The following is a 21,046-nucleotide window of genomic DNA, read 5'->3' as shown; positions in this document are numbered from 1 at the left end:
AATGACAAAAATGACAAAAATGACAAAAATGACAAAAATGACAAAAATGACAAAAATGACAAAAATGACAAAAATGACAAAAATGACAAAAATGACAAAAATGACAAAAATGACAAAAATGACAAAAATGACAAAAATGACAAAAATGACAAAAATGACAAAAATGACAAAAATGACAAAAATGACAAAAATGACAAAAATGACAAAAATGACAAAAATGACAAAAATGACAAAAATGACAAAAATGACAAAAATGACAAAAATGACAAAAATGACAAAAATGACAAAAATGACAAAAATGACAAAAATGACAAAAATGACAAAAATGACAAAAATGACAAAAATGACAAAAATGACAAAAATGACAAAAATGACAAAAATGACAAAAATGACAAAAATGACAAAAATGACAAAAATGACAAAAATGACAAAAATGACAAAAATGACAAAAATGACAAAAATGACAAAAATGACAAAAATGACAAAAATGACAAAAATGACAAAAATGACAAAAATGACAAAAATGACAAAAATGACAAAAATGACAAAAATGACAAAAATGACAAAAATGACAAAAATGACAAAAATGACAAAAATGACAAAAATGACAAAAATGACAAAAATGACAAAAATGACAAAAATGACAAAAATGACAAAAATGACAAAAATGACAAAAATGACAAAAATGACAAAAATGACAAAAATGACAAAAATGACAAAAATGACAAAAATGACAAAAATGACAAAAATGACAAAAATGACAAAAATGACAAAAATGACAAAAATGACAAAAATGACAAAAATGACAAAAATGACAAAAATGACAAAAATGACAAAAATGACAAAAATGACAAAAATGACAAAAATGACAAAAATGACAAAAATGACAAAAATGACAAAAATGACAAAAATGACAAAAATGACAAAAATGACAAAAATGACAAAAATGACAAAAATGACAAAAATGACAAAAATGACAAAAATGACAAAAATGACAAAAATGACAAAAATGACAAAAATGACAAAAATGACAAAAATGACAAAATGACAAAAATGACAAAAATGACAAAAATGACAAAAATGACAAAAATGACAAAAATGACAAAAATGACAAAAATGACAAAAATGACAAAAATGACAAAAATGACAAAAATGACAAAAATGACAAAAATGACAAAAATGACAAAAATGACAAAAATGACAAAAATGACAAAAATGACAAAAATGACAAAAATGACAAAAATGACAAAAATGACAAAAATGACAAAAATGACAAAAATGACAAAAATGACAAAAATGACAAAAATGACAAAAATGACAAAAATGACAAAAATGACAAAAATGACAAAAATGACAAAAATGACAAAAATGACAAAAATGACAAAAATGACAAAAATGACAAAAATGACAAAAATGACAAAAATGACAAAAATGACAAAAATGACAAAAATGACAAAAATGACAAAAATGACAAAAATGACAAAAATGACAAAAATGACAAAAATGACAAAAATGACAAAAATGACAAAAATGACAAAAATGACAAAAATGACAAAAATGACAAAAATGACAAAAATGACACAAAAATGACACAAAAATGACACAAATATGACACAAAAATGACACAAAAATGACACAAATATGACACAAAAATAACTCAAAATTGACTCAAAAATGACATACACAAATGACACAAAAATGGCACAAAATGACACAAAATGACAAAAAATGATACTAAAATGACACAAAAATGACACAAAAATGACACAAAAATGACACAAAAATGACACAAAAATGACACAAAAATGACACGAAAATGACACAAGAATGGCACAAAAATGACACAAAAATGACACAAAAATGGCACAAAAATTACTCAAAAATTACACAAAAATTATTAAAAAATTACACAAAAATGACACAAAACTGACACAAAACTGACACAAAACTGACATTAAAATTACACGAAAATGACATGACAATGACACTAAAAAGGAGACAAAAATGACACAAAAATGGCACAAAAATTACTCAAAAATTACTCAAAAATTATTCAAAAGTGACACAAAAATGACACAAAAATGACACGAAAATGACATGAAAATGACATGAAAATAACATAAAAATGACACAAAAATGACAAAAAATGACACAAAAATGACACAAAAATGACACAAAAATGACACAAAAATGACACAAAAATGACACAAAAATGACACAAAAATGAGACAAAAATGACACAAAAATGACACAAAAATTACACAAAAATTACACAAAAACAACACAAACATGACACAAAAATGACACAAAAATGACGCAAAAATGACACAAAAATGACACAAAAATGACACAAAAATTACACAAAAATTACACAAAAATTACAAAAAATTACACAAAAATGACAAAAATTACACAAAAATTACACAAAAATTACACAAAAATAACACAAAAATAACACAAAAATTACACAAAAATTACACAAAAATTACACCAAAATGACACAAAAATTAAACAAAAATGATACAAAAATAACACTAAAATGACACAGAAATGAAACAAAAGTAACAAAAAGATGACACAAAAATGACACAAAAATGACACAAAAATGACACAAAAATGACACAAAAATGACACAAAAATGACACAAAAATGACACAAAAATGACACAAAAATGACACAAAAATGACACAAAAATGAAACAAAAATGTCACAAAAATGACACAAAAATGACACAAAAATAACACAAACATGACACAAAATTGGCACAAAATTGACCCAAACATGACACAAAAATATAAAAAAAATTACAGAAAAATTACACAAAAATTACAAAAAATTACACAAAAATACACAAAAATGACACAAAAATGACAAAAATTACACAAAAATTACACAAAAATAACATTAAAAATAACATAAAAATTACACAAAAATTACACAAAAATTACACAAAAATTACACAAAAATTACAGAAAATGATACCAAAATGACACTAAAATTACACAAAAATTACACCAAAATGATACAAAAATAACACAAACATGACACAAAAATGACACAAAAATTACTCAAAAATGACACAAAAATGACACAAAAATGACACAAAAATGACACAAAAATGACACAAAAATGACACAAAAATGACACAAAAATGACACAAAAATGACACAAAAACGACACAAAAACGACACAAAAATGACACAAAAATGACACAAAAATGACACAAAAATGACACAAAAATAACACAAAAATGACACAAAATTGGCACAAAATTGACACAAAAATAAAATAAAAATTACACAAAAACGGCACGAAAATGTCACAAAATTGAAACAATAATGACATGAAATCGACACCAAAATGACACAAAAATTTCATTATAAGACTACTAATCGACACAAAAATTACTCGAAATTAACATCAACTAACACAATAATGACACAAATACAACAAAAAAAAAATCGCAAATATGACAAAAACGACAAAACATTGACAGAAAATAACTGAAAAATAACATAGAAAAGATAAAAAAAATTGCCACAAAAATGACACAGAAATTCTGCATAAATGATTCATAAATTTCCTAAAAATGATACAAAGATTATTCAACAAGGTCACAACAATAACATAAAAAGGATGCAAAATAGATACAAATATGACTGAAAAATTTGTTGGTTTTTGTTTTTTTTATGTCAGTTTGGTTTTTTTTGTAAAATTTTTTGTCATTCGTGTCTTTATTCATTCCTGACATTCAAAAACATGTAATCGTGTTTAAAATTAATAATATATTGATATACTCTTTGTTCTGTCAAAAACATTTGTTCATAATTGCAATATCATTTAATTTATGTTTAAGTTTTTCTATATGACTTCTTAAAAATGTTACAGATCATCACGTTGCAAAGCTTCTCTTATGGCATGCGTTTTGACTGTGTGTTGTTTTTAAATTTTATTAAATTCTAGAACCACTCTAGTTAAAAGTTGATAAACCACTAATCTATATTATCTATACCTATGACATTTTTTAATTTTGAAGCAGAAGTATTGTTAAACATTTCAAACTACATATTGTAATCTCTCAAAATTTCAATTGGCCCAAGAACAAAAAAAATATTCAAAAATATGTTGATTATTATTTTTTACACCATTTAAAGAGTTTTAAATATTGGAAAAAATCGTTTTTTTGCATAAATTTCTTAGCTACCGGTTAATAAAGTTCACCGATTTTTTTTAACTTCTTCTATAATTTATGCGGTAAACGGCTTAATAAAGATAACTCAATTAATTTAATCTGTGTAGGTACTAAGAAATAGAATAGAATATGCATTCAAAAACAGATAGAAGTTGTTTTGCTAGACTTCAGGTTATTCATCAAATCTCGTAAATTTTCAAACAGTTTTACACTCGTTCCAAAAAGTGTAATTTTTTAATTGGCAAATGTTAACAGTTTGCGAAACGAAAGTTCCAAATTATGAGTGTTGCAAAATAGAAAATGCCAATTCTTTTCGTAGTCTTTCTTTATTGGTATCATTTGGTTTTACAGATTCTTTGTCATTTTTCACTTCAACACTAAGTTTTCAAAACGAAAGAAAAACATTTTTCATTTAATTAAATGTATTAACCAGTTAAAAAAACGAACACAAACACAAACAGGATCTCAATGAAACTAATGTTTCCTCGAAGAGATTCCTTTTTCTAAATCTTTCGAGGACATGACGGCTTGCATCTTACAAATGCTAAAACCACCAACCCACAGAAAATGTATTTTGTATGCCGTGACCGAGATTCGATCTCATACCCACTGGCTTAGAAGACTTGAAGGCTATCCTCTACCCCACGGGCTGCGGCAAACCAGTTTTTAGGAAAAATTGAAGTTAAAGTCATATTTCAAGAGCAATCATTTTCCTTGCTGAATCTGATCCGTGCTGAATTTGATTCTCCTACTTAGGTCGTGTAAACTTTTAACAATTTAGCTCTATTTATTAGGTTCGGGAATTTTCGCGAGATTTTTGAGTATTCATTTCCCGGAATTCGAGAATTCCCGATTTTTTTTATTCCCGGGAATTCCCGGGATTGGAAACCACTCCAAAACAAAATAAGTTGGAGATACTTTATAAACATTTGAATGATTATTAAGTTGCTCGGAACGAGCTGTTATTCATGTTACCGCCTAATTTTTAAACAAACTCTAGGATTTATCCATGTTTGCCTCGATTTGCTTTTGGTCCCCCTATTAAATGATTTTGGAAGGGGGAAATAATCAAAAGACTTAAACTTTTTTAAGGCGATGGATTTTTACTCTAGGAAAGAAAAGTTTCCATCTGTGGTTCACCATTCATGTCCGTCTTTTGGGGCCAAAATTTCATGTAAAAAGATGTATACTTTTCCCCCAAAATTTATTCTGGAAGTCCATCGAGCAATTAATTTTGCCCCAAAAAACAAGCAATTCTCGTGGATCCACAGGCACAATAGTAAGTTTTTCTTAAAGTGTGTCTCACCAACCAAGTTTGCGTGAGTCCCAGTACCCTCAATTTCATTATTGCAAGCATGCTATATCGATAAGAGGCTCCGGCTAATAAAATAAAAATAAATGTCCATTCCATACCTACTTTCAGTAAAAGTGGTGGTTGGTTCAACGGAATCTAGTCGCTCCAATTCGAATCAGCCGACTTGAGAATTCGATTTTCCCAGCCAAACCACCCCAGGCAGATATGCTAGCTTGTTAATTGGCAACTAATTATTTTGTGTAGATGTGTTTCGGAGGAAACCGAGCTAGGGAAATTAAAGAGCCACTTATGGTTGGCTTAATGAATTAGAAATTTCATATTTGTTAGTTCTCAGTAGAACTAACTAGTAAACAATTCAATTCATTTATAGCTTGGACGTTCCGAAAATTAGCCATTCTAGTTTTAAAAAAAATCGAACTTTTTCCCCAGGGAGCAATGCATGAAAGTAAAATTTCTTGTCAACAAACGTAAAGCGCTTGGAGCCTATGAGTCTACAAATACTTCCACTCAAAAACCTTTGCTTTCGCCAAGCGGCCACAACGATGAGGACATGTTTTTTGTACCCTCTTTAGGAAGGTATTTCGATAAAGGACCAATCGATAACTACATAACTGAACTGGGTGAATGGAGGGCAAATATGCTTGGTAACGAATTTTAAAAGGGCACACTTAGAAAAAAAGGCTAACGCTCGCTCGACCGACCTTGCCGCATTTTTATTCTTGTCGTAGCTTTGCTGGATCGATTCTGTTTTCTGTTGGCTTTTTTGACGCTGGGGTTGCATTTTCCGTGCAATCGAATTAGATGATAATAATAAGAATTAGAGACTCGTTTGGTAGTAGTGAATGTAGAGTAGACTGCCCCAAATTTGTATGGGAAATTCAAAACCTGTGAAATGTTATGCGCTGCAGGTTAAAATTGATCCTTGGCCTAGTACAAGATCTCATGCCAAATTTGGGCCAGATCGGATCACTTTTAGGGGTCGCTCAACGAGCCTCAAGTTTGTATGGGATTTTGAGACATTTTGTTCGGGAGAAACATGAAAAACCAGTTTTCATCAATAACTTTGGTTCCCGTCGGTCGATTTCTTTCAAAAACGGGTTTTCTTAAAGTCTAAATTATGAAAAATATCTCATCCAAAGGTTGCATTTCAATTAGAGATAAGATAAAAAAGTTATAAGGCTTCAAAAATGGGTTAACTTCTTTAAGGATGGTATTCATCACTGCTATTGAGTCGGAGCGGTCGAACATATTGACTCCTCATTAACAGTGAATACCACCGTTAAAAAGTTAGCCCATTTTTGAAGCCTAATAACTTTTTTATCTTAACTTTTATCGAAATGCAGTCTTGGGATGAAATATTTTTCATAATTTAGACTTTAAGAAAACCCGTTTTTGAAAGAAATCGGCCGACGGGAACCAAAGTTATTGATGAAAAACTGGTTTTTCATGTTTCTCCCGAACAAAATGTCTCAAATTCGCATAGAAACTTCAGGCTCGTTGAGCGACCCTTAAACTTGATCCGATCTGGCCCAAATTTGGCATGAGATCTTGTACTAGGCCAAGGATCAATTTCAGCCTGCAGCGTATAACTTTTTCAAAAGTCGGGTCATTTGGGGCACTCTAATGTAGAGGTTCCTTATTCTTTTCTTAGAAAAATTCTCATTGGAAAAAAAAACTCTTGAACTATTTATCAATGCTAAAATTTTTTTTCTCTCCACTTGCAGGTACTAATGGATCAACAATAAATGCAATTTCAAAACAAGTAACTAACGGGTTCAGGTGTTAAACAAATGGTGAGTTCTGCTGTTGTTTTAATGTAATAATACTGCATCTCTTGTGACTAAACGTGATTGTTAAATGTGATATTTGTAAGTTTCTCAAAAAAATGTTTTTGATATTTTTTTTCTCAAGACAAAAAAATATACCAAAAACATGTAGGAGAGACGTTTCAAATGTATCTTTGATTAGCCACGTGGTGACGAATAGCAACTGTAGCCCCCGATGGTACATGGTATATCTTCTTGTAACTAGCTTAAGTTGATATTCGACAAATATTATATAAACGGAAACTTTTACCACGTATGTATCATAGCACTCGGAGGTAAAAGTTTTCTAGCTTGAAACGAATCCTGATTGCTTTTCTTGAGCGATTTTCCGAACATTTCTTAAAATTAACAGATTTTTTCATCATTTTTTGGTACAGAGTCTTTCCTCAAAGAAGACAGATTTCAAGTATTTGGATAAGTGCAGATTTCACCATTTGAAAATATTGACCATAAAATGCGTTTTGAAATAGAAAATACAAAACATATCGATTAAACTAAGGTTGCCAGATTGCCCGGTTTTATCCGGGTTTGCCCGGATATTTCAACCAAAATTTAGGAACAGTCCGGCCCGGCCCGGTTGCCCGGATTTCATGGAAAAATGCCCGGATTTTGCCCGGATTTATTCACTTTATTTGGCAAATCAAACATAAAAAAACATTTTGTGTGTTAAAAATTTTGTATTTTGTAATGATAGTTTTCCAAAATTTAGAAGAGTTTAGGCAATCGTCACAGAAATAGGTACCTTTTTTTGATCGAAAATCTCCACTGTGCACTAGTAGACATCGAAAGCTTTTACCTAGTATTACGGAGAGAATCGCCTAAACTTTGCATTTGTATTATGGTCAGTTTTTTCAGCTTGTAAAATGTGAATTGCACATAAACGTGATCGTTGGATCTTTATCTTTCGACTACAGTAAATATAAGACAAAAAAACGTTAGTTCAAACGAAATATAAGGAAAATGTTAAAAAAAAAACCCAATTTGTCTATGACCGAACATCATATTGTTGTCTAAGACCGGACAAGAAATTATTCAAAATCAAACATGATTTCAACTTGAACAGTCATTTTTTTCATCTTTATAGCACCCTAAAATGGTTAGCAAAAGATAAGGATTCAAAAACGAAAATATTTTTGTCCTCTGAAAAACTTTAAATTTCCATAATTTTCGTGATGGGTTGTTGTACCCAATAGTGAAATTCATAATTTTCGTGAAATTGAGTAGCATTTTCCTGGAAAAGCGCCAAAATATCACGTACCTACAAATCGTGTACTTTCCTCAACATTTCACTGAGTCAGTTGACAAATATATAAAAAGTACGGACTAGAGCGGGTCAAATTTGATTCAAAAGTATGGAGAAATAAGCAGCTTCGTGGACAAAAAAAATCTGGATGGAAACCGGGTCTGGTGGACAAAACTTAGGACCGGAAAGTCATGCGTGCTTATGCCAGTATGAAGACTGCCAGTTCGAGATGTGGTCAAAAAGTTGAATCCCCTCGTACACTCTAAGAAAATTGTACATATTGATACCTTAAAAAGTACGTACTTTGAAGTTCGACAATTTTTACGTAGAAATGAGTTTCAGAAATTACATATTTTGTCAGTTCTTTCTGTTCTACAAAACCCTCTCTGTAGAAAGAACTGCAATTTTGCTCAATTTTTAGATGACGGCGTTTTGCTTCTCACTCGCACCACCAGTCAGTCTGTGATTTGCATCCTACTTGAGCGCACGCAACAATTTTTGAAGAACTTCCCCAAAAGTCCTTCCAAAAACATAAAAATTTCTCTCGGTAAGTTTGGTAACATTTATTTCTGCTGAATGTTTTTTCAATTCATCTCCATATTTTTTGAATAGTTGTTGGTTTCCGCTGGGTCCAGAAGCGACATGAAACGCTATCACCAGATGATTCCACCATAGTTGCGGCCGCAACCTAGAAAGTAAATCAAAGGTAATATTTCTATCTTTTTTACAATTTTGTTAACCATTTTTTGATTCAAAAGGATTTCAACAGGATTTTTAATGCTGATAAGCACTTGTTTTGCATTAAACAATTATTTAATAAGGTTTGGTTTTGTTATGGTAAATTCTGGCAGGTTCACGCACATTAACTCGCTCAAATTTCTTTGAACTTTATGAAGCTAATAAATAATAATTGTTTGACTGTTCTAAAAATAGCTTGAATTACAGAATTTGATTTTTAGTAGTTCCCATGGAACGAACAAAATTTTTATTTAGTTCAAAATTTATATTTACGACATAGTGGACAGACTGCCATTGGATAACTTAGCTAGTGTATTCAAATTCTATGTTTACTTTTCAAACTGCTGTAATTAACTCAGAAGACTTAATTTTTGCATTAAACAACTGAGTTACATGACTCACTACACGAAACTAATCATCTATGTAAAGTTGAAATTTGAACAATTACAAATCTTTTAAAAAATTGCTGGCTTTTGCCGAACAGTAAAAAGAAAGATACAGAATACGATACAGCGAATTTCAGTCTTCCTCTTCTAGTCAAAAACAAGCTGCTTCTGTCAAACCAAGAGTTCGTCAATAATATGAACAATTGCTGTGTGGAAAATCGGTTTGCGATATCATCGACGATAAAACCTATTTCAAGTTTAGTTAAAAAACGCTTCCAGGTGACCAATAATACACTGTTCGGGATGGCCAAAGTGTTGACGAGACAGAGACCTCGATTTTTACAGAAAAATTAGGTGAATAAGCAATGGTTTGTTTTCAAGCCATATGTGAGTGTGGCATGTATTCCGAGCAAAGTTGCCGAAAAAAGTTCTGTATTTTGACGGAAAAAAAACCTGAATTTCTGTGATATTACCCAAAAATTCTGTGATAGCTTTTGACAAGAATTTCATTGAAAAGTCATGTCAATTTGCATCTTTTTTGCATTTTACTTGAGAAAAATCAATTAACATTACCAATCTTATCGTATTTTCCAATTCATGGTTAAAAATCCAAAATGTGTATTCACGAAAAAATATTAATTTTGAAAACAGTTGGCAATTTAAAAATTCCATGGAATCTGTAAATATTTCAAAAATTCTGTGTGCTGTGACACAGTTCCGTGATGACAATTTGCTCAAAATTCTGTGAATTTATAGATTTTTCTGTTATTCTGAGTCGTTTGTTGACACTGACACAATGAATACAACTTATTACGTCCTACAGTGCCTAAAACGTCGCATGCTACCCACAATACGCAAGCATGATCACCCTGTACTGTTTTTGCATGATTTTCAATCAGTTCCCTACTCAAAGGACACGATGGCTTGGTAACAATCCAACAAAGTAGATATAAAATAACGGTAGTTCAACATTAACTGGACAGATTTTTTTACTCAAATGGAAAGTTAAATCAATAATGGTCAATCACACCTTTTTTTACTGACTGGATTTTTTTTACCAGTGGTTTCTCGAGCCCACCGTACGCGGCACGCTCCTCTATTGTTGAAATTTCGTTCCCCAAAAAATGTTGACGATTTTTATAGAGAGTCAAAATAGGTTTCCTGTATTTGTTTATTCTCGACAACATGTACAATACATTGTACATACATAGGTATGATATAACTAACCAATCCAAGAGGGGCAAGGGGCAAGGCACTTTCCATTTTCAGCCAATATCTCCAAAAACCTGTATTACTCTGTGTAAAATGATCTATACAAATAAATACTACATGCAAATTAGCCAAAAAATCCATTGATTACCAATGTAAACTTAATACAAAGTTACACTTACACAAGCACATATTTAATGGTTTTCATCTATTTATGATGTGTAATTATTCTATGCTCCATCACGTTGATAAGCTTTCTGATGAAAATCAGCTAGCTGCACGTATCTACTTTTTCGACATTTCACACATAATACGAAAAAAATACGAAATAGATTTTATATGAGACAAGTTTAGGAATTTTGTACTTGTTTATTCTCGACATCATCAATGATCATGAGAATTCGACCACAGGAGGCAGATTAGGTGACCTATATATAAACTATTGATTATGGTCAATAAGTTGGATTTTTGACCTGTACCAGAGTTTGTGGTGTGAAAAGGCTGATAAAAAACCAACACTTAATGAAAATTAATTCGCCACCAGGAATAGTTTGTCTGATATGTTACGTATATGTTTATGGAAGTATAAATCGTTAGTTAGAATCGGTGTTACGGATTTCCATTTTTTCTGGTGAAGTTTATAGAATTAATTAGATTCAACCAGTTGTTTTGCTGCGTGTTAGTTAGTTCTGTTGATAGAAGTGAAATTTTAAATGAATTCGTGTGATTTGGTGATTATTTTAATGTGCGAAATTTTGATGGTTTTTGACCTGAGTAAAATCCAACCTAATGGCGATGCTCAGACTAGTTAAAAAAATGTGTGCTTAGGCCTAAACGCTTGAATGATGCGTGTGGTGTGAATAGCCCCAACGGTTTGCAACTTGACTAACTTGTACTAAGTTGCATCATACTATTGCATGCAACGTTGGATGTGAAATATGGTCAGTGATGACAGAAACCCGAGCCGAATTTTACACCGTGGATCACAAGCTAAGTATTTTTGTTTTATTTAGAATCGGAAATTAATCTTAAATGCTTTTTTTCGCTGTAAGTTTAGGAATTATGATATTATTCAAAGCTTTAAAACATTTTTCTCGTTGATTTTTTATAGTAACAAAACATTAACTAATAAAGAGAGTCTTGGAAGCACTGTTTTTGAGTTAACGCGATCTTTTCTCAACCTAATACAAAATCGAAATTGTGCGGGTTTTGCTGATTTATAATTGCAAAATTTAAAGGCATCGGAGGATTAAGAGTACGAGATAACATTTAGTGCGAAGTGAAGCAAAATGGTTTCGTTTTACCGGAAAAAATGGTTATTTTTGTTTTCGTGTTTTGGTTTATGGATGACGTAGTGGTATTTTTCGCGTTCGGAAAAGTACACAGAAAACGAATAGAGATGGCGTTCAATTCGTTGAAAAGAAGGTTCTTGTCATTGCTGCGTTAGTATTGTAGTTCGCGGTTTTTACAGGAGGAGTAATCTTCAGCAGCGATGATTTCAAGATAAGTACAATTTCATGATGTATTGTTTTTACCGATTTTCATCTGGATTGTTTTTCTGTTCAAATGGAGAAATTTTCTGTTAAAGCTAATTCATCTGAGAAAATAATATTTTTTTCATATAGTTGCCTTTTTTTCCGCGAAATTTTCGTATTTGGATCATAGTTACTGATAACATTTGATTCCGGAGCTTCGTTAAAAAAAATAAGATGACGCTGAAGAGCTCTAAAGAAATATTATAATTCAAATCTGATTGAAGCGTTACCAACGTTACGTTTTCAATAAAAGTATATGGCCGGGCTTCGACCAGACCGAACTGAGCGCCATGAGAAAATTTAGAAACAACAGAAAATGAATCTCGTGTAATTCAAAAACCAGATCGAATTGGCGAGTACGATTGGCTGAAATGAATTCCTTGTATTATGAAATATCGATTCTGGTTTATAAGCTTCAAAGATTTCGTCTCTAGATGAAAATAATTCCATTTCGAATTCAAGTGTCTCGAAAAAATTCAGATGGCGTTCAGTTCGGTCTGGTCGAATCCCGGCCATATATTCAGGCGTTTTCGTACATCAGCGTTGAATCAGCACTCATTTTTTTTCTTGAAAAGCCGCCGAGAAAGTTTAGAATTTTATGAACTATTATTGCTTAGATTCTTGTATCTTAACTCATCAGATTTGTGAATTTATGTAAAGTTGATACTTAAGCTTTGATGATTATTAATATTACATTTTCATTCTCATAAAGGTATAAAAGCTGCTAATTATAGAACAACTAGAATTTCTCAAAAAACGTACTTTTCTATGAGTAAAAAATCAAATTTGCAGACATGTAAGACTAAAAATATAGTGTTTTTGTAATCACCACGTCATATAATATTTCCACCACCACGCTAGTAGCAATTAAATTATTTGTTTTTGTTTTTGAAGTATTTACAAAAAAAACTATGTTAGTTTAAATGTAAAATGAAAATAGAATAAGAATTGTTAAAGTTAATTAAAGAATGTAGCTGCGACCTTTTACGTTCCAGTCCAGTCCAGTTCAGTTCTTTTTATTCTAAAAAAATAAATGGAAAGAAATTTGTACGCGGTTTTCAATTTTTAAAAAGTTATTTGTATTTGCTCTGAAAGTGTTCAATAACACTGTATAAACCAAATTTTATTAATTTTAAAATATGTCGATGTTGATAACACGAGAATGTGTTTAAGAATCCAACCAGAAGTTTGACTGTAGTTGTCAAATATATTACAATTTAGTTCTTATCTTAATGAGGTAAAAATGATCAAAAACAAATATGAGGTAATTAAGAATTTCCATTCAAATTGAAGAAAGAATCACTCAGCCATCAATTTAGAGAAAACCGTTGTACAAACCTTTAGATTGACAATAACTTTGCCAGATAAATATTTTCAGGTGCTTTAAAAGCTCCTGTAATTTGGATTTTTTATTTGTTAAACTAGGCTTTATTGTACGGAAGTTAAACAAATTTTCTGCATTTTTCAAAACTGTGTCTGAGTTTTTATTACTAACATTTTGAGATTTGTTTCATAGATCATGCCATGTGTGTTACTTTTTTTTTCTTTTCATATGTCGAAATAATAGTTATTTTTAACTATCAATTGCTGTTTTATTTCCATCGCAAGATCTACTGTTTGTTCTCCATTTTTCTCATCATTCTATAATGATTCTGCTGCGATGAATCATTCATTGTTGTCAAAATTCGTTTGTGTTCATCAGATTTATTCCTTCGTTCTACAAGCAAATTTCAATCACTTTAAAATACTGTTTCCATGTAATCTCAAGTTAATTTTAAAAGGTCGCGTTTTGTTTTTCTCAAAATATACAACATGTAAAAATAATGTAACGTTCTGATTGATTAGTAGTTACTCGAATTGGTAAATCGAAAAAAAAAATCAGATCTTTTCAAAAGTAGCAAAAATTTGAACATTACTTTGTACATGCAATGAAGCTCAAAAAGAGGCATAGAGAAGATAGAATTGAAGAATTTTCAAAATGGTATTATTCACGAAAAAAAGTTTGAGAAGTTTTTTTTCGGCATATTATTTTTTGTTCTTTGTTTCGATTATAGTCGTTTTACCATCTTTATGGCATTCGCGACTTTATTATGATTATATTATGAAAATTATGAATATTATGAAAAATACATTCAATTCAAAATATGGTGTTTTTTTTCAACCATAAAAGCCTTTTGAGAATTCTTTGATTAAACAGGGATCACTGTTAGGGAAAAAGCTAGTTTGACAGGGATGAAATGTGGATGGTAATTATTTTCTTTCGATACTTAACTCAATATATATTTATTTAACGTTTATCGAATGCCTCGTAGAAGTAGGAGTTTCCTTATGAAATGTCTAGGAGCATAGAAGGTGTAGGAAAATACGATCGCACCATTGACCAAAATGGATCCTGATCTTTACCTTTTTCTAACTAACACAACCCCTTCCTTTGATACTTGAATATAGATTCGCAGACGTACAGACGGTTTCCATAGTTGGTGATACTTACTTATTTCTGGTTCTGACTATTTCAAAATTATTTTTGGAGTATGCAGGAGCATGAAGTTGCTAGTTGAACCTTAAGAGTATCAAACTAACATTCCTTCCTTTTTCCTCATTGACTACTAGGACGTGGCCGGCGCCGTTATTAATCATTTTAAAAAACGGAGAGCATGAGTTTTGTACATTGAGAATGAATTGCTAATCCCAAGCACCATTCTTTTGGACTTTGTGCAAAATTGATGGCCTCGATTAATCACGGAGTAGCAACCATTGGCGACGTGGAACTTGTTCTGCTTAGCCACGCCAGCGATTATGGAATTCGAAATGCGCATGAATTGATAAAAAATAACAAAAAAATCATCTTTTCTTTTGAAGTACGTAATTAAATAGCCCCCTGAAACAATTGAATAGCATTTCGAGTTCAATGATTTAAGGTGGATATGAGTAGTCAAACAAGCTAAGCTAAGCTATGTTACGTATATGTTTATGTTACGGCATTACCACACCATTTGGTTAAAAAGTGTATTCGAACTTATTGAACACCCTATAGTCCCCAAGCGAGACCGATTAAAACTTTTTGGGCCCATACCAAATCGTACCGTGAAAGCACCAATGGCCGCGCAGTACCAATGGCCGCCCATTTTCAACTTTAATCTTTATTTTCCCCGAAATTCAACAACGAAAATTTCTATGTTTCGCATTTTCGGATACCTCCGCTAGGTATCTTTCACTTGCCATACTAGAAATAAATTTATTCTGCTTTTTGATGTCAGGAAAAAATAAAAACAAACATCGTTTTTGTCGGATGCCATTTTTTCTGTTGTCCTTAGCAAGTGAGCTAAACGGGTCCCTTTTTGTAATTCAGTTTTTTGTGTTTAATTCGAGCACCTTGGCAAAAATTTTCGAACGTAAGTTATTTGTTGCTGTATAATGAATCAATTGTGAAAAAAGTGAACAGTTTGAAGGTTCTGTTGCGGAAAAAATGACAATTTTGTTGTGCACGGCCATTGGTACACTTGATTTTTGAATGTTTCTATTGCCGCGCACGGATAGTATTCTAGTATTTATCAGCAGTTAAACTTAGAGAACTTCTTCGGAATTTCACAAAGGTTACATAAGATTCACAGGCAAGTATTCCAATCAATGTTTTCCTTCACATAACCGGCTGAAAAAGCACCATTTTTGAAACAGTGTCAGAAAAAACGATTATCTAATAAAAATTGCTACAAAGTGTTGGAAATTTGAGGTTAGATAGCAATCCGGATCTGTTTAGTTTTAGTTGGTCAGTTTCCTCGTGGATTTTCAGACAGCTCGCCGAATTTGTGATGATTTATCGAAATCGGGACCGAAAACATTGTTCCATCTTCCGACAAAATAATGCTTTGTAAAAATGGCGCATCATACTAATTTTGCACTAGACTAGTTTCACAAAACAATGACGACAAAACGGTATTTGTTGAGTGAATCTTTAAAATCCTTACCCGACAATAATCGCAATGAGCCTGAGAGCTATGTAAACAGCATTTTAAACTGTTTGGATACCTTATTCACTGTTAAAACCAAATTAAGAAGTGCGCGGCCATTGGTACACTTGTGAGCGGCGATTGGGACAAGCATCATAAGCGTGCGCGGTCATTGGTACACCAACACTTTTTACAAATTCGCGTTTCTTGTGACGTTAGAATGAAAAATCTCTCACTTTTAAATTTTTCCCTTAAAGAACGTAAGTTTGACTACGTGTCAGTGCTTTTGTTTTCGGAATCGCACAAAAAACGATTTTTGTACGGCACAGAGAACATTCATCATAGCTTAAATGCGCGGCCATTGGGTCCTCCACGGTATTTGAAAAACATGTAAACATGCAGATTCTATCGAAAACTTCGCAAAAGACTGGAAAAAGTGACCAAAATCAACGAAATTCCTCAGTTCAAATTGATCCACCATTTGAAAATTAAAGTAAAAATTATCGCGGACGGAGCGAAAAAAACCTCTTCGACTCTGAAAGCCCCAAATGACAACATTTCATCTTCAAAGGTATTTTTGTGAATAGAGGTAAAAAGAAGCTAATCGTCGAATGAAAGGTGAACGTAACCGAACATCTAAATAATTTCGAAATGATCCTCCTACTTAAGTAGAACAGTCGGCCGCCGCCATGTCACATTTAAGCCCCATGTCATGCAGCACGCAATCAACTATGTTGGAAGTGCCTCTGGAAAAAGTTCACTGCTCAAGCAATATGTAGGTGCCAACCACTTCTTTCTAGTGCCCTGGAAAAACACGACAACCTGAACGGAAAAACACCATCAAGAGTCTCCCGAGAGCTCAAGACTGAAAGAAGGAAAAACTCAACACCGTGTAGCATGATTTGGTCTCATTTTTCGTCACATTTCCTCGGCCAGCTAGAACAAATATTAGCCCCATTAGGGGAAATTCCACAGGAAAAGCCAACAAAACGCGCTTGTTCCATATTAAGCACACAATAGAGAGCCAAAAGAATCCACCACTCCTCTGACATGGAATCGAATATCGGACTATAGGTGGAACAAGAACCAAAAAAAATTAAGTGAACAAACAACAGAAACGGCAAAAAACCCACCCTTGTGCGGTGAAACAGGTCAGGGTACGGATCGATTCCGATTATGAATGAGTGAGTGAGTGCGGCAGGAAAAGTTTCAATGAAGTTGTCGGGCTCCCGAGTGAATAAAATCGAGAAATTCACTGCTGATTTTTTACGAACAAGCACCAAAATGTCACCGCAGAAAAGTGTACCATTTGGCACAGGGACCTTTTCATCATTGCTGCTTGCAGGAGCCATTTTTCTGTTTATCTTTTTCTCGGGACTATTCCACGAAATCTGGCAACGATTGACGTCCACAATCGTCGTATTTGCGAACAGCCTTGCGTAGCAACAGTAGTGGTACTTTAGTAGGCTCCATCTTGCACGGCCAAGCTTAGATGTCGAATTTTGTTGATGTTTCTTGTGGTTTCGTATTTGTCTACTTTTTTTGATTCCCTTTGAATGGCAGGGAAAATGACGAGAGATTTGATACAAAGGTTAAATTGGGTATTTACATTAATCATAATTCTGAAAGGCCCGTTTTTGCACTCTTGTTGTATCATTTTTCCATGTTGTTTCCAAAACAACTTAAATTTTTCGATGGACGATTCTGTTTACGAATAAATGTAAATTTAATTTCAGGCGCAACAAATTCTTTTTACTTATTGTTTTAAAATTGATGCTGTCTACTACCGGACAGTTTTTTTTTGCAATTACTTCAAAAAAAAAATGTTTTTTGTTATTATTGGTTCCTCTACTGATTTCAAAAGTACATCACTAAACTCTATTATAAAAATATAATTTACGATATATATATATATGTATATGGTAAGAGAAATCAGTTCACGTTAGTTTTCCCTCATATCCAAAGGTGTTGTCTTTGGCTGGACACAACAAATTACTTCTCCAAAGTTGTCACCAAATAGCACAAAAATGTAGCAAAATTACTAAAATTACGGGTTTTTGAATACCGAGCATCTTATGAAACCTTTCATAAAAGTTTGAATCAGAATCAGAATGAAGCATATGTTTCGAAAAAAAGATAGAGAAAAATTGTTTATAGGGTGTCAATTATGTCAAAGCACGATTTAAAATGAACAGTATAAACACAATTTATTAGTCAATTAAATTTTTATTTCATTTAAATGTTCTCTGCACCCACAAATTAGACTTTACTCCGATAATGAACTTCCTTGGAGGTGCAATTATCGGTATAAGATTCTATGCCGTGCCTGCATTTTTCTTCGTGGTAGAAAATTCGACTGGAAATTTGTTATTTCGGGGACTTTTTTCGGCTTGCAGTCTTAGTTTTAGCAAAAACGACGTATTGATTTTCGTTTCCAATGTTCCGATCCCTATTGGATCTTCTTCAGGAACTAAATATAGTGTTTATTAAGTTAGTTCTGCGGATCATAGTTAAGGCTTTCTTACCCAAAAAATGCAGTTTTCCTGTGAGCGTCGACTCGGGTCGACTCCCTTTCCCTTCAAAGACAAAAAAGGATGGAGAAAAAATCACCGGCCAAACGGCAGACGGCCAATACAGTGCGTTTTTTTTTTGGTAATCGGCAGAGGCAGAAAGGCTATGACAATAAACTTTTGTTTGCTAGCCGACTCAGATGGTGCACTGGGTAAGATATCGAACTGGCAAGCCGAGCTGAGATGTTGCAGTGAGTTCGATTCTCACTATATATTTTTTGGGATGTATTATCCAATAGCATGATGTTGTTTTTCTTGTTTTGCTGGAATGTAGTGGTCATTTTTCTTAGCAGCTCGAGTCTTTATGCCAGTAGTGCTTTTTAAATCATGTTGTCCTTGGTACAGTACACTTTTCAGTGCATTTTTGACGCAGAGATTCGCAAATAAGCATAGGATTTTTGCAATCTCCTCTATGGGTGTAGTGAACATCTATTAGAAACCCCACACAAAATTAAATATAGTGTCCAATGAAGCATACGGAGCTCATGTATCTTTAGAACACTTTATGGCGACGGATATTTTCTTAAATTTGGATAAACCCCTATAATAAGATTTAGAAACATCTATGGGTTCGAAAATACTTAAAGGGTTATACGGTCAAAATTTGGTCAAGGGAAAACGCGTTTAAATCGGTGAAATCTAATTCTAATTCTAATTTTCTTTATTTATAGAGGATTTTAACCATTGCAGTCATTCGTCCTCTGTTTGAATATTCTACATAACATCACATTCATTAGATTTTTCGAAGTAAGTTCGAGCTTATTAAAAATTTTAAAAGTATTTCTTCGTTCGCTGGATTTAAGGCTGCTTCCACGTTGTGTCCAATTCCGCTTCTTTGCCGTTCTGTTGCGTGTTCTCTGCATTCTCCGATGAGGTGTTGCACAGTGAGTGGTTCGTTGCAGGTGGCGCAAGTTTGTATTCCCTTTGAGAAAAATTCAGCGTGGGTAATCATCGTGTGACCAATCCGCAATCTTGTTAGTGCTCGTCTTTCCAGGGGATTTTTTCTATCTTTCCAAGCTTTCGTACTACTTTTAATTCGTCTAAGAAAAGACTGCCTGATCGGTGAAATCGTTTATTTAAAAAATCAAATTAAATTTCTTTTTCAAGTTTAATTAGTATAAAATTCAGGAAAAATATTCAGTTAGGCTTCCGCTTTTCCAAATCCGAACAGCCGGGCCTTACGCTTAACCCCTGCCATCAGATTTTGTACAGCCACCTTGTCCACCTTCTTCGCCGCAGAAAGCTAGTTTGCCTTGAACTGCTGCTCGTCCTTAGCAGTTTTTTGGTCTTCTTTAGGTTCCGCTTGACAATAGCCCAGTATTTCTCAATTGGGCGGAGCTTTGGCATGTTGGGAGGGTTCTTGTCCTTGGGAACCACCTGCACGTTGTTGGCGGCGTACCACTCCATGGCCTTTTTACCGTAATGGCAAGATGCCAAATCCAGCCAAAACAGTACGGAACAACGGTGTTTCTTCAGGAAAGGCAGCAGACGTTTATTCAAACACTCTTTCACGTAAATTTCTTGGTTGACAGTCCCGGAAGCTATGAAAATGCTGCTTTTCAAGCCACAGGTACAGATGGCTTACTAAACCTGATATTTCTTCGCAAACTTTGATAGTTTCATGTGCTTGAAAATATCTGCTATCTTTCCCCTTCCTTTTGCCGTATAATACTCCTGTCCCGGAAGCTGCATGTAGTCGGCTTTGACGTAGGTTTCGTCGTCCATTACCGCGCAGTCAAACTTCGTCAGCATAATCGTGAACAGCCACCGGGATCGCGCTTTGGCCATCGTATTTTGTTTATCATCGCGATATAGAGTCACTACCTTCTTGTAAGTCGATAGTCCGGCTCGTTTTTTGGCTCGATGCGCGGTTGTAAACGATACACCGAGCTTATTTGCGGATTGTCGAAGAGAGAGAGGTTAGGGTTTCGCTTGAAACTACCGGCAACTCTCTTTGTCGTCTCAGCGACTTCCGGGTTTCGATTTCCCCCCGGTCCAGATTTCCTGGCTGTCGACAAACGTTCCCCAAACACTTTAATTACATTTGTAACGGTTGATTTGACAATTTTTAGCGATTTTTCCAGC

At 33.2% G+C, this 21,046-nt stretch overlaps 1 protein-coding gene across 2 annotated transcripts in view; it reads left to right on the top strand.

Moving 5' to 3' along the window:
• The window catches only part of LOC129750083 (serine-rich adhesin for platelets-like), a 586,616-nt gene that overhangs the window by 102,963 nt on the left and 462,607 nt on the right, over window positions 1–21,046 (top strand). The window contains exon 3 of one of the 2 annotated variants that reach the window (XM_055745295.1): window positions 7,232–7,300. The exons of the other annotated variant lie outside the window; for it this stretch is intronic. Coding sequence (XP_055601270.1) covers window positions 7,298–7,300 — 3 coding nt within the window. The 5' untranslated portion in view covers window positions 7,232–7,297. The remainder of the gene's footprint in view (window positions 1–7,231; window positions 7,301–21,046) is intronic. 2 annotated transcript variants of the gene reach the window in all.

The sequence above is a fragment of the Uranotaenia lowii genome, chromosome 2 (assembly GCF_029784155.1).
Source record: "Uranotaenia lowii strain MFRU-FL chromosome 2, ASM2978415v1, whole genome shotgun sequence".
In the NCBI taxonomy this organism is placed as follows: Eukaryota; Metazoa; Arthropoda; class Insecta; order Diptera; family Culicidae; genus Uranotaenia; species Uranotaenia lowii.
This window is presented reverse-complemented; position numbering and strand designations above follow the sequence as displayed.